Source organism: Saimiri boliviensis, chromosome 14 (genome assembly GCF_048565385.1).
Source record: "Saimiri boliviensis isolate mSaiBol1 chromosome 14, mSaiBol1.pri, whole genome shotgun sequence".
NCBI classification, from domain to species: domain Eukaryota; kingdom Metazoa; phylum Chordata; class Mammalia; order Primates; family Cebidae; genus Saimiri; species Saimiri boliviensis.
Genome location: NC_133462.1, coordinates 50,921,724 through 50,936,533, shown reverse-complemented (window position 1 = coordinate 50,936,533; position 14,810 = coordinate 50,921,724). Strand labels below are relative to the sequence as shown.

The 14,810-nt window shown below is 49.9% G+C and overlaps 1 protein-coding gene across 8 annotated transcripts in view; it reads left to right on the top strand.

Moving 5' to 3' along the window:
• The window catches only part of NAV1 (neuron navigator 1), a 279,966-nt gene that overhangs the window by 194,303 nt on the left and 70,853 nt on the right, over positions 1-14,810 (top strand). Inside the window, exon 1 of one of the 8 annotated variants that reach the window (XM_074385051.1) lies at positions 381-7,004. The exons of the other annotated variants lie outside the window; for them this stretch is intronic. Coding sequence (XP_074241152.1) covers positions 6,952-7,004 — 53 coding nt within the window. The 5' untranslated portion in view covers positions 381-6,951. Of the gene's footprint in view, positions 1-380; positions 7,005-14,810 lie in introns of those variants that run through there. 8 annotated transcript variants of the gene reach the window in all.

The window sequence follows — 14,810 nt, the reverse complement described above, 5'->3', positions numbered from 1 at the left end:
TCCAATATATTTTACAAAGGAGCTGTCTGGCTACTATGAGGACAGCAGACCACAGGGGACCCAAGAATCATGGAAGAGAGACTGCTTCAGTTATCTAGGTGAGAGCAGATGGTGACTCACACTAGGGATAGGAGAAGTGGGGAGAAGGTTTTGAGGATTAAAGAAGATAACAAGGCCGGGCGCGGTGGCTCAAGCCTGTAATCCCAGCACTTTGGGAGGCCGAGGCGGGTGGATCACGAGGTCGAGAGATCGAGACCATCCTGGTCAACATGGTGAAACCCCGTCTCTACTAAAAAATACAAAAAACTAGCTGGGCGTGGTGGCGCGTGCCTGTAATCCCAGCTACTCAGGAAGCTGAGGCAGGAGAATTGCCTGAACCCAGGAGGCGGAGGTTGCGGTGAGCCGAGATCGTGCCATTGCACTCCAGCCTGGGTAACAAGAGCGAAACTCCGTCTCAAAAAAAAAAAAAAAAAAAAAAAAAAAAAAGAAGATAACATTGGCCAGGTGTGATGGCTCACACCTGTTGGCCTTGTACTTTGGGAGGCTGAGGTGGGAGGATTGCTTGAGCCCAGGAATTCAAGACCAGCCTGGACAACGTAGCTTTTAAACTCATTTAAAAATTTTTTTATAAAAATTTTAAAATTATATAAAATTTTTCTATAAATGTTACAGAATTTCTGTATTTAAAAAAAAATTAAAATTAGTTGGTAGTGATGGCTTACACCTGTGGTCCCAGCAACTTAGGAGGCTGAGGTGGGAGGATCGCTTGAACCCAGGAGGTTGAAGCTGCAGTGAGCCGTGTTCATGCCACTGCACTGTAGCCTGGGTGACAGAGCAAGACCCTGTCAAAAAAAAAAAAGATCATTTACAGTGCTCTCAATACATTATATGAGGTTTCATTTCTGTTTACCAAAGATTTGGGATCCAAATTAGCAGTGGAGAACCACTGGAGTGCAGTGGCATAGATACTTAAGCTGATCTGAAATGGATGCTCCTGGCCTCCTGAGGTAGAAGGTTTGTACACACACATGCATGCACACACAACACACACACTCACACACACCCTGGTATCGGCCCAGTGACTCCACATGAGGGTCTGTCAGGCCCTTACTGGACAGGCAGCCTTTCTCTCTGACCCCTTCCTGTGGTCCTCTGTCCCAGGTTCTCAGAAGCATACAGAGCCACTGATGTGTTGGGACACTGGAAGCAAGATATTCAGCTAGGACTGCTGAGATGGTAGCTCACTATACATGATCTGAGGGACTCCCCTCTCTGCTGCCCCTCCCAACTGTGAGGTGGTGAGAAAGGCAGGTCTCCTCAAAGGTTATGTAAATACCTGTTGAACAGTAGCACAGCTGGGATTAGGGCTGGGCTCTGGAACGCTCCACTGTGCATCAGCTGACTCCCAGGGTCCCCGGTTCAAACTCTCCTACCTACCTTCAAAACCTGTCAGTCTGAGCCCCACGCTAGCCCCAGGGAGAGAGTTGGCAAGAAGCGGTGCCAGTGACTGGTGAAAAGAACCCTGCTCCAGGAATCGAGACACCTGGGCTGTGTGGAAAGGTCTTGAGCTACTCACTTGCCCCGTCTGAGCTTAATTTTCTCCTCTGTGAAAATGAGGGGTTTGCACTAGATGCTTTCTAAAGTCCTTTTTGTCTCGAATGTTCTGGATTTTCTGACCACATGAACTGGGTCTGATCCAGGGTATCTGTCATTTCCTCCAGGAAGGGCCTGGAAATTGAGGAGGAAAGACAGCAGTCATGCTGGTCCAGGAAAGGAGAGACGCTCCCCACACTCACGCGTTAGGAACTCTGGAAGACACAGGCATTGCTAATGGTGAAGAAATCCATTGCCTTGACCTGGACCCAATGTCACTGTGGCTTCCAAACCTGTGGCTAAACTAGACCACTCTTTTATTAATCTTTCTGGCCGTTAATGTTCTAAAGCAAGTATAATAATACCTGCCTCACCTTAGATCAGTAGGTTGTTTGAAAATAGAATCAATTTGGTGGGGCGGGGTGGCTCACACCTGTAATCCCAGCACTTTGGGAGGCCTAAGCAGGTGGATCACAAGGTCAAGAGATCAAGCCCATTCTGGCCAACATGGCAAAACCCTGTCTCTACTAAAAATGCAAAATATAGCCGGGCCTGTGGCTCGCACCTGTAGTCCCAGCTACTCCGGAGGATGAGGCAGGAGAATCGCTTGAATCTGGGAGGCAGAGGTTGCAGTGAGCCGAGATTGCACCACTGCACTCCAACCCTGCAACAGAGTGACATTCCATCTCAAAAAAAAAGAAAAAGAAAAAGAAAAAAGAAAATTGAATAAAGTCATAGATGTGAAAATGCTTTGAAAATTCCTGCCACACAGAACGGAAATTATTTTCCTAGACATCTGTCAAAGTCATGACAGATGATTCTGTCAGGATTCAGTAGTGTCATTGGGGGATCTGGGATTGGTTTTTGAAAGCTGGGATTAAGGATGTGGCCAGGTATTCCCCGCTGATCTGCCACAGTATGGAAAGAGTTAATTCACTGAAGTCTCTCTCCCAATTCCTTTCTCTTTCACTTCCCTGCCCCTCTATTCTGGTTTAATTCTTTCTCTTTTTAATCACTCTGCTGTAAAATGCCCATTGTCCTACCTCTGCCGCTATGCTATCAGCTAGGCCTGGCTAGGATGCAGGGGAGTCTCAGGCGCAGCTATCACACACAGAGAACAGAGGGACGTTCTCTGACTGGGCAACACTTCTCCAGGGATAGGAGCTTTTCCAGCTTTCCCTGAAGTTGGAAATGAAAATAGCCTCAAGACTGATGGGAAAGAGAAGACGTGAGGGCAGGTCAACGGACAGAGTGGTGGATACCTACCTTGGGACCCTAATCTTCTCATGGGTCTCTTTTCTAGGGCTTACCAGGAAATCAGGTATGTGGTCAGGCCACTGGGGCCCAGAAACCTCCAGGCAAGTGACACTGGAATTTAGAGAACACCAAACTGCCTGACAAGTCTTTCCCTTTTTTTTTTTGCCCTATTCTAATCAACCATATCAACTTCTTTTCTTTCTTTTTTTTTTTCTGAGATGGAATTTCACTCTTGTTGCCCAGGCTGGAGTGCAGTGGCGTGATCTTGTCTCACCGCAAACTCTGCCTTCCAGGTTCAAGTGATTCTCCTGCCTCAGCCTCCCAAGAAGCTGGAATTACAGGCATGTGCCACAATGACCTGCTAATTTTGCATTTTTAATAGAGACAGGGTTTCTCCATGTTTGTCAGGCTGCATGAACTCCCGACCTCAGGTGATCCACCCGCCTCGGCCTCCCAAAGTGCTAGGATTACAGGTGTGAGCCACCACACCCGGCCCAACCACATCAACTTCTGAGATGATTGTCAGGAAGACAAGGAGAGCCTTCCATAAACTATCTTTAGATGTCTCTGTTGGAAATGGAATGTCAGCCAAAAGGACCTTGGGCCTCAGCCAAAGTGACTCCAGAGATCCTTTGAGGTGGGGAAGGTGTGAGAAGGAAAAGGGAATTACCCGCTCCCAGGAATCTGGCTGAGGGACCTCATACATATTAGTCTGTGTTCTGCCCTCTGCTTTGGACGTTTCCTGGCCTCTCCATGCCTCAGTTTCCCCCTTGTAAAGAGCTGCTGTGAGAGTGCTGGCATGGGAGACAAATGAGATCATGGCTCCCAAGAGCTCTTTAAAGACAAGCCCCAGAGGAGCACAGAGGAGGCCTATGTGAGATAGACAGGCCTTTTTCCTCTCTGCCTCTTTGGCTGGGTTTTCTTTCTGGACAAGTGCCTGACTCCCATCTCCCTTTCAGCAGGTGTCATCCCCCTCTACCATGTGTCCCTCAGCTGTCCCCTGTCCCCTGTGCCCCAGTCTACAATCATGCTCAGAGTCACCCCTGCATTGCCTGTCGTCACCCCCCCACTGTAGTCAAGGCAACCGTGCCAGCCATATCCCTTCCACTCTGCCACACCCCCCATGACGGGCAAGGTCAGGGCCCTTCAAGCGCAGGAGCTGAGCCCACTGACAGGGGAAGCTGTGTTTTCGTATTTTCACAAAAAGCTCCCAGACAGCATTTCTCTTCAGTGCTGCTGCCAATTACCCAAAGTGCCTTGACCTGTGGGCTGAAAATAGCAGGTGCTAATTTGCATGTTATTTATTTAAGTAACAACGCCTCTGGGATCCTGCTTCTTCCCCTGGAAAAGCCTTCCATAACCTCCACCAAGCAGCAGGATAGACACTACTATGGGACTTAGACTCCTCCTCAAGAAGGAAAAGAGGAACCGAAAGCAGGAAACTCACCTTCTGTTGGGTTCTGGCAGCTCAGGAATCAATCCCAAGAAGGAGGTGGCTTAGAGACCCTATATCCCAGGATGCTCTCAGTGGGGACTCAGCTGAGAGCCCCTCCCCTGAGCTGAGCTGGCTGAGACTTGTTCTCTTTATGATCTGTTCCTCCGGTCCCTGGGTGAGGTGAGACACAGTGGGAGGAGGCTGGAAGGGAGGGTGGACAGGCCTCCAGGTATGAGGATGAGGGATAGGGCCACATGGTCTCTAGGGGGCTGCAAGGGAATGTTCAGGAACAGCTCAGCTCCCTGTACGAGACCCATGTCCCTCCAAGTAAAGCCCTGTGCCCTCCCCTTCCAGGCTTCAGATCTCCCTCCTTCCAGGCCCTGCTGAGAAAACCACAAAGGAGGAAACCTTATGGAAAGCTTACAGCTAGATCTGGAGAAAAACATCCCCTGCTGATGACATTCCTTTGGCTGAGACAAAGTCATTTTATTCAGGATTCCATGCTGGCTGAGGCTAAAGAGAATCCCTTATGGCGCGCCACTAGAAGCTGCTCCCCAGATGACCCGGGCCAACTCCAGCACAGCTGCATGGACAGAATCTCCCTAGAGTATTCATTGTGCTCACCCTCTGTTTAGGGTGGTGGTGAGGATAGGAGGCTCAGGACATTACCAGGACAGGAGAGCCGAGATAGGCCTTGGCCAGGGACATCATCCTGGACTGAAATGGAAGAATATGTGAGAGAGAACCATCTGCCTTGCTCTGATTCCCCTCAGAGCTGGTCTCCTTGAGAGCTGGTGCATCTTTTCTAAGTTTTACCACCCAAACCACTTAGAACAGCGTAAAGGGAATAAATATCTCTCTGTCCCCTAGGCTAGGGGGAAATCTGAGGGATTGGTGCTAGGATCACTGCAGGTCTTTACTCCCCTTTGATCTCAAAGCATATTTGGAAAACTTGGCCACGACATGCAACCTCAGAAGCAAAGACTCTTCCTCCAACTTAAACTGTTCCATTCTCCAGAAGCAGAGGTCCCTCTGCTGAGGTTTCCCGCCCTCAGCAGAACTGTGGTTCATCCCTCCAGAGCTGCAGCCCCAGGTCAGTGGCATTGGGCAGCCAGAGTAGTAGGGGAGATGGGCTGTCCAGTTACCCAAAGAGCACTGACCTGTGGGCTGAAAATATTAGGGGCAGCCTGCATTGCTGGGAGGGCTTGAGAAAGGGCTATTCCTAGGACTCAAAGCACCACCCAGGTGCTGAGAGCAAGGAGGGGGAGTTCAGGAATGCAAACCTCTCCCTTAACATCTGTAAAAACTGAGGCCCAGAAAGATAGGCCTAAGGGAACCCATGTGGCCTGGAGCTGTGCATGTGGCTCAGTCAGTCGAGCTGCCCAAACACTAGAGACTACTGCTCCGTGGTCCCAAGTCATCCGAGTTCAGCACCTTAGGGGGCTTTAAAAAATGGCTGCTGTTGTTTTTATCGATTAAGGAAGTTGCAGGTATAATTGCCCATCTCTAAAATGTAGGCTTCCCTGCCTAGTTCGCATTGGGATTGGGACCCAACCACAGACACTTAGCCCCTTCCAGAAGCAAAGAGTGAGAACCGCAGGAAGCCAGGGTGAGGGCAGCAGGCTGATCCTCCCCTCCCCCTTCTCTGGAACCAATAGAGTGAAGTTACCAGGAAGACCCTTAGGGGAGAGGAGCCCAGTCGGAGTGCTCTGCTACTGGATCCCACTGTTTTTTTCCTAACCAGCCAGCCGAAAATGTGTCCTGGATAAAGGCACAGATCCTTGGGTGTCCTGAGCTGCTGTTTCTCTCCCACAGTCTTCCCCCAGCAAGCACACCTCACCTAACCTGTGGTCTCCCGAATGCTGGAGAGATGTTGGGCCCCACCCCCTGAGGTGGTTAGGACCTCAGAAGGTCGCACCATCTTGCTGGGCTCCCAGCTGTGAGTAGAAGGGTCCCGAGCCAACCTCTGGCAATAAGTACCCCTATCCGACCTTCCCTTCGTTTCCCACCACACCCCTCCTGGACCTTGTTTTAGGCAATGCACTGACTCCATGCTGCGATTTTTAGAAATTTCTAAAAACCTGGAAGAAAGCCAGGAGGAGGCTGGGAGGAAGCCCTCTATGGAGAAGGTTCTCCCCAGGCCTCCCTGACTCCTTACCCACCCGTGCACATCGGTTCCCCGCCACAGAGAGAAGTGGTTCGCTGCTCACTCCCCCTCCTGCCAGTGCAGCGCGAGTCAGAGCGCCCGAGGGACCGCGGCTGGCATCCCAGGGGTTAATTCCGGAGCGGCCCAGGTGGAGGTCGAGCCCCCAGCCCCGTCAGCACCTCCGGGCTTCCGAGGCCACCGGGACGGAGGAGGCTGCGGTGGCTCTTTGTCTACCTGCTCTGGGCGTTAAAGAGCCCGCTTGCAGCCTGCATCGCCCGGGCTCGGGACGGAAGTCAGCGGCGGGGAAATGGGGCTCTGTCCCTTTAAGTACAGCTGGAGCCGTAAGTAGGAGCCCGGGTGGTGGGGAGGAAAGGGAGCGAGGGCAGGCGAGGGTTCGGTTCCTGACCCTCCGCGTGGCCCACGGCTCGTACCTTTTCGGGCGTCCTCCGGGTGTCGGGCGAGAGCGGTCCTGGGGGGCGCTGGGTGCCCACCCGGTGAATGGCCGCCTGAGCCGGGGAAGATGCTTCATCTGCCCCTGCCCCGGTCGGGAAGGACAGTGAATTTCCCCCGCAGGTAAGCGCCCCCAACCCCGGCCTCGCCGCCAAACCGCAGAGTGGGGGTCGGGTTTGTGCCCCCCGCCCCGCCCAGCCGCAGCCCCCCACTTCCACCGCAGCTGCAGGCTCAGGGGCGGTGGGTGTGGGGTCCGCAAGAAGGAGGGTCTTGGCCGCACTCGCTTTTCCGCCAGAGAGAGGAGTGCCAGCGCCGCCGGAGGCTCCGCGCTCCTAGACGTTTGCTCGGGGGCATTTGGGGCTGGGAGTGGGTGTGTAGAGGGCTGCAGTGATGGGAGAGGGAGGGAAAGGCGCTTCGGCGCCCGGGAGACCTGGACCGAGCTGAGACAATAGCGCAACTTGATTGAACTTCCATGGTTGCGGCTGTGGCGCGTGGGGGCCCGGGCTGTGAGGGTCGGGGGTCCTGGGGACCAGGAGGGTAGAAAGAGGAGGGGCCTACAGCCCCGGGCCGGCTCTGCCAAGGTCACCCCAGTTCCGGAAGCTCCCGGAACACAGGGTCGTCTTGGGGTGAAAGGAGGTGGTGGGAGGCAGAGAGATGAAACAGGGTAGGGGAGGGATCGTTGACTTTGTGACCGTGTGGCTCGCTGGATCCCTCCAAGAGAGAGTGAAGCCTGGTACTCTACCCTGGGAAGGGGTGAAAAATCGGAGAGCCGGGTAATGGGAGACACACAGAGGGGCTGGTCCTGTAAGGTGAGGGTAAGGCACAGAGGCTCCTTCATAAAGGGGAAGTGACTGTAACCACAGCTGGCCCTGAGACCCTCTGAGCTGACTTGGAAACTGCACTTCCAAGGGACAATTAGGAAATTCCAGCGGCCTGAGAAAGAGGGCTGGGGTTTAAACGTCTTTGGGGGGCAGAGAAGGCTTCCCACCTCACTATTCTCACCCCATATATACACTCCTTTCCCTCAGCCTCCCGCCCAGACCTCGGAAGTTGGAGGTTGGGCCGGAGGCCTGCTGCTGTGGCCACTCCCGCCTCAAACCTCTCACAGCCCTCCTTCCCCCAACAGCCCGGACGTGCACCCTGTAACATGCTCCTGCTTCCTCATATTTCCACTAAGGGAGCCCCAAGTACCCTCCAGGGGCTCAGTGGCAACTGTGCACATAAAGGCCTAGGGTAAAAGCAAAGAATTGGGCAGGGCCTGAAAAGAGGGGCATTTTCGGCCTCCGTTCCTACCCCGCAGGGGCACCAGGCGCCCCTTGGAAGCCAGAGGCCTGCTGACCTCAAACTTTTCCCCCTACCACAGTATGGCAGAATGCAACCCTGCAGTCCCCCTGGAATGGGACTTGGGTCCTTGGGGTCACTTTGCCGAAATGACTGGTAGGTATGGTGATGTCAAAAGAACCAGTTTTTGAGCAGAGCAGAGAATAGACCCATGTAGGGACCTCTTACTTCAGGTGAGATCCTGGGCTGAGTCCTGGACAGCTCACTGGGCGCTGGAGAAGGTGGAGAGAAGTCACCGCCCATAACCTCCTCCTCTGCCTCCACCTCTGCAGCCCCAGCTAGGGCCTACTTCAGATCCACACAGGGTGTACCCAGGGAAAATTACAATTGACACCCAATCAGTATTTGTACTACTTTTACTCTTATTTGGTTCCCCAGTGCCTGGAGGGTGTGCAATTCCTCTAAGTGACCCCAGTGCCCTTTCTCTGTGCCTGTCACTCTTTCCTTCCTACTCAACAGCCTTTCTAGGCTACGCCATTCTTCCTTTTGAATTGTTAGTCTCCCTGCCTCCTTCCTCTACCCAACTCCATTTCAGGGGAACCTACCCTTACAAAGAGAGCTTAGTGCTCTATCCTGGGGCCATAGCTATTGAATACTCAACGTAGCTCCTTACCAGAAATAGACCTCTGGGCAGGTGTGCCAGGGCGGGTACCCGTCTGCCATAGCCCAGGTTGAGGAGCAGGTCATGTTACACCTACCCAGCCTGCTAGGGTGGAGCTGGGTTAGGCCTGTGGTTTCTTTTCCATGCAAGCCCAAGACTTTCAGGCCAATTGCTATTGGTAGGCAAGGAGAAGAGGGGATGTTGTAAAGTGAAGGTCATTCCTTGAATTGCCACACTTCACATATAAAATTTAACTAGCCTGGCTCCAATCCACAGAGAGGGAGCTTAGCCCAAGTCTTTGCCCTGGGGAGGGCTCAAAACTTTCCCTGTAAACGATGTTTGGCTGAGGCCAGCAGGGATCAAAGAGACCTGATCTCTCCAGGATCAGGTTTCCTTAAACACCAAAGGAGGGAGCACCGGGAAGATGTGAGGGCATCAGGGTGAATGACTTAATTGGCCCTCAGATATGTCCATGAACAGCTTTTGATGAGTGAGCTGTGATCAGTCCATGGCCTCTTCGTTGTCTCAGAACAGATGTCCTGTCTTCTCTGGATGCCTAGGATTCTTGCATCTCTCATGGAAGCTGTGCCTGCAAGCACTGTTCTTGCATATGTCAAACATTATGGTCTCTCCTGGAGACTCCTTCTCTTCCTATCCCAGCAAACACTGTCCTTCAGTGTCTTCCAAGCCGGAAGTCCAGGCATCTATCCCATTCAGCACTCCTAGACTCCCTCCTGAAAAGAACCCTTAGCTAGAGCCTGGGGATCAGTGGGAACAAGACTTGCTCACTACAGTTGCCTCACTCAACCCACAGAGACTCCCTGGGGCAGAGGGCTTCGGCTTGGCACAAACTCAGCCTCTGTGAGAGGACAGAATGCCTAGGGACAGCCAAGCCAACGAGCTGCTTCTCGTTAGAGGGTTTTATGGGGCTAGGCACGCACACCACTGGCAAACCACACTTGCTGGATTAACCTCTTCCTGCAAAGCCCCTGCCCTGGGCTTGGGAGGAATGAAGGAGGGACTTAATGAGCAGAAAGCATCTTAATAGGGAGGGCAGTCTGTGTCTAACATCTCAGCTAATCACCTTTTCTCATTTTAACACGAGGTTGCAAAACACAATCTGTACTGTTTGCTTTGTAACCATTTTTTCATTTAATCTTCACAACTATATGAGGGATATATTATGACCATCCCATTTCACAGATGAAGAAACTGAGGCACAGGGAGATTAATAAGTAAATATACCAAAGATCACAGTAGTGGGATTTGTCCTCATACCTAGGTCAGCCTGACTCGAAAGCCAACCCCTAACTACTATGGTATAAGGAGTCTATTCTTACCAATACCAGTTGAGGCCTCAGGAATACTAAATGCTGAAGATGCAGAAGTTGACAGTAATTGGAGGCCTCAGCAAAGGTTTAGAGTTGGCCTGGGACTCTAGTTGGAATGAAGTGAAAATTATAATTGCCATCAACTAATGGGGAGTGGGAAGATTACGAAACTTGGAGTCAGCTGACCTGATTCGGAACTCACTCCACTACTAATTAGCTTTGTGACCTTACAGAGATTGCATAGCCTGTAGCTTCAGTCTTCCTCTCTGTAAAATGGGTATAGCTCCTGATTGATCTACTTTACTGGGATGTAATGACAATGAGAAAATACGAAGAGCAGAATGATTTAAACATGGGGGCTTTTATAAGTGAAATTATGATCACTTGAGGTCATTCCCAGAAGCACGAGTCTCTCTCAGATTCTTTAGATTGTTTGATTTTTAGCATCCTTTCCTTCCATCTTACTAGGACTGTAATGAGGATGCCTATGAGTATAATAAAGGAAACAGTTCCCAGCTTAGACTGTATCTCTGATTTTTACTTAAATTCTTAAATTGCCTGTCTTCACATTTTTGTTCAGTCCAAATTCTATGCTAATGAGAATGGCATATTTATATATTTTTTGTTTTGATAGCAATTTACATAAAATAGACCACTTTTTAAAACTTGAAAGGTGATTTTTTAAAAAGCAATATTGTGCATTTAAACTTTCCTCCCTGATAACTTTGTGCCAGCCACTATGCTGGCTGCTGGAGAAACAGACAGAACCCTAAGAAGCTGACATTTATTTATTTATTTATTTATTCATTCATTCATTCATTCATTCAACGAACTCTAGTAAACACTTCCCAGATGCCAGGCAAAGTGCTGGGTCCTGGGGCTAGAATAGTAAGCAGCAAGGTTGACCATAGTCCCTGCTTTTAGGAACTGTGTTTTCTTACAGTGAAAATGGATCTGTCATTGTTAGCAAATACTTTAAATACATTATTTCAAACCATGAGAAATATGAGAAGGGTTAATGCAGGAGGGTGCGTCTGGTGGGGAGGTAGAAGGCAGCAAGCAACTGTGTTACCAGCACATACGTGCAGTAACTGAAAGCAAGCAAGAAGGGGCCATACTTTGAGTAGTCCTGGAGAGGCTCCTAGAGGAGGTAACATTTTCATTTGGGCTTTGCAGAGAAACTTAGAGTTTTCCAGAGGAACAAGAGCTTATTTGAGGAAGGAGGGGGAAGCTTTTCCCAGTTGAGAGGTTCTGTGTCGTCTTCCAACTTCTCTGCCCAGCCCCACAATCACTATGCCTTCACCAGTCACACAGACTTCCTGCCTAAGACAGAATCCTCTGAGACAAACAACTGATTTTTTCACTGCTATCTGGAGGAATCCTATGTGGAGGCCTTTGAGAGTGCCACTGGCTTGTTTTCTCTGGACCTGGGTGTCAGTATCATCTCACATTAAGTTCATGGAATAATAGACTATCCTTGCCCTTGCCATTGAAGCAGAATCAAGTAATTACACTTGTGGAGCAGGTGTAGGATGTGAGAATTCATCCCCAGCCTAACTTTCTTGGGATGCCTCAGGAATTTCCTAGAAATGCTCAATTCTTGGACATTGTTGGACTTTCACATCTTAGGAAGCCTTTATCCCATGAAGGCTCTGACTGGGGAAGAAATATTGAAAAAGAAAGTACATCACTGAGCACGGTAGCTCACGCCTGTAATCCCAGCACTTTGGGAGGCCAAGGCGGGTGGATCACGAGGTCAAGAGATCGAGACCATCCTGGTCAACATGGTGAAACCCCGTCTTTACTAAAAATACAAAATATTAGCTGGGCATGGTGGCGCGTGCCTGTAATCCCAGCTACTCAGGAGGCTGAGGCAAGAGAATTGCCGGAACCCAGGAGGCGGAGGTTGCGGTGAGCCGAGATCATGCCATTGCACTCCAGCCTGGGTAACAAGAGCGAAACTCCGTCTCAAAAAAAAAAAAAAAAAGAAAAGAAAGAAAAAGAAAGTATATCAAATATTCCTCCCACACACATGCATATGTCCACACATACACAATAGCCTGGCCACTGGTCCATAAGTATTGAGCATAATTAAGGAATGCTTGATGTAACCCATGGACTTACAAAGGATAGATAGCAAGTATGAATTTCCTCACAAACCAGTTTTCCTACTTAGTGTATTGCTGCAGGAGCCATTTGAATAATGGATGAGTTATTCAAAAGAGGGGGTAAGAGGAAAGTTGTGTACCTGCCTCTCATTCCCCAGGTACCGAGCTGGGTGCTTTACAGGTGCTTTCTTTGTTACCTGATTTACTCTTCCAGCTACCCTGAAAGGCTGATGGTGACATGACCGTTTTTGTGATGTGTGCATATGTTGAGGGAGGGGAAGTGCCTGTCCTAAGTTAGTCTGTAAGTAGTGGAGCGGAAATTTAAACCCAGCTCCAGCTGGCTATGTAGCCATTCCTCCCTAGACTAAATGTGAATCTAAAGAGCTTGGTACTTTCTACAAGCTTAAAAATAAAGTTCTCTTTTGGGATGATTATTTCCTATAAAGAAAAGCTGCTAGTGAGGTTCCCCAGCCTCCAGGGAAGTTAACTTTTATTGTATTTATTCATTTATTTTGAGAGGGTCTGAGGCCCGGCGCGGTGGCTCAAACGCATGTAATTCCAGCACTTTGGGAGGCTGAGGCGGGCGGATCACGAGGTCAGGAGATCAAGACCATCCTGGCTAACAAGGTGAAACCCCGTCTCTACTAAATAGCTGGGCATGGTGGCGTGCGCCTGTAGTCCCAGCTACTTGGGAGGCTGAGGCAGGAGAATTGCTTGAACCCGGGAGGCAGAGGTTGCAGTGAGCCAAAATCGCACCACTGCACTCCAGCCTGGCGCCTGGCTACAAAGCAAGACACTGTCTCAAAAAAAAAAAAAAAAAAAAAAAGAGAGGGTCTGGCTTCGTTGCTCTTGTTAGAGTGCAGTGGCCCGATCTCCACTCATTGCCACCTCTGTCTCCCAGCCTCAAGCAATCCTCCCACCTCAGCCTCCAAGTAACTGGGACTACAGGTGCATGCCACCACACTCAGCTAATTTTTAAATTTTTTTGTAGAGGCGGGGTTTTTCCACGTTGCCCAGGCTGTTCTCTAACTCCTGGGCTCAAGCAGTGTACCCACCTCCACCTCCCAAAGTGCTGGGACTGCAGGTGTGAGCTACCATGCCTAGTCTTGCCTTTAGACATGTCTATTTGCTCATCATATGATGATAGTTTTGTCCAATTACAAGTTTCTAGGGGCCAGGGGATTTTATCCAAGTGATGCATATGTGGAAGTTAGTAATGGTCTTTCGATGATGACAAAAAGTAGCTGATAGGGTACCATTATAAGAACTAATAGAGGCTGGGCATGGTGGTTCACGCTTGTAATCCCAGTACTTTGGGAGGCTGAGGCGGGCAGATCACGAGATGAGGAGTTCGAAACCAGCCTGACCAACATGGTGAACCCTTGTCTCTACTAAAAACACAAAAATCAGCTAAGTGTGGTGGCACATGCCTGTGATCCCAGCTACTCAGGAGGCTGAGGCAGGAGAATAGCTTGAACCCAGGAGGTGGAGGTTACAGTGAGCTGAGATCACCCCACTGCATTCTGTTGCCCTGGGCAACAGAGCAAGACTCCATCTCCAAAAAAAAAAAAGCTCATATAGCAGTACGGTACAGCTTTGGACATACTATATTTATGCTGTGTCATGTCACACACAGAGCCCTTCAGATTAGGACAAATCATGTCTCCTGAAACATAACAGGTACATAAAATGGAAGCAAATCCACTAGCATGTATTTATTCATTGCCTAGCATGTGCCAAGAAATTCTGTTAATCACTAAAAAGGCAACAAAAGGCAACCTATTACAATCCACACTATGATTAACTCATAATAGAGTTGGGTATTTAACAGTTATTGGGGAATACTAGTAGCTGGAAATAGGAAGCAAGCAAGTCAGAAATATAAAGGAAGATTTATGCCCAGGTCAAAGAGCAGCACATTAGGAGGGCAGTGAGTATGGGAAGCTCATGGAAGTTCAAATGCTCTTTAGATTTATATTTAGACTGCATAGAAATTTGGATAGAGGGATTAGGTGTAGTGTCTCATGCCTGTAATCCCAGCACTTGTTGGGAGGCTGAAGCAGGTGGATCGCTTGAGCCTAGGAGTTCAAGACCAGCCTGGGAAACCTGGGGAAACCCCTTTCTCTACAAAAAATTAGCCGAGCGTGGTGGCATGCGTCTGTAGTTTCAGCTACTCGGGAGGCTGAGGTGGGAGGGTCACTTGAGCCTGGGAGGTCAAGGCTGCAGTGAGCTCTTATCATTCCACTTCCACTCCAGCCTGTGTGACCCTGTCTCAAAAAAATTAAAATGAAGCAATTTTGAGACAGTATTCAGGAAGAAGGAAGACTTTCAGGTATGAAGGAAGAGGCAGAAGAGCCCTGGGCCTGAGATGAATCTTGAGGAGAATTGATGGGACAGTGGATCAATAGGTAATGTATAAAAAAATTGGAACATATGGCCCATCCCACTCTGTCACCGTCACCGTCCTCCTGGGCCCCCATTTTCGAGGCTGTGCAGGCAGTTGTCTCGGTGCATGCACACATGGTCCTGCGTGTGTGTGTGTGTGTGT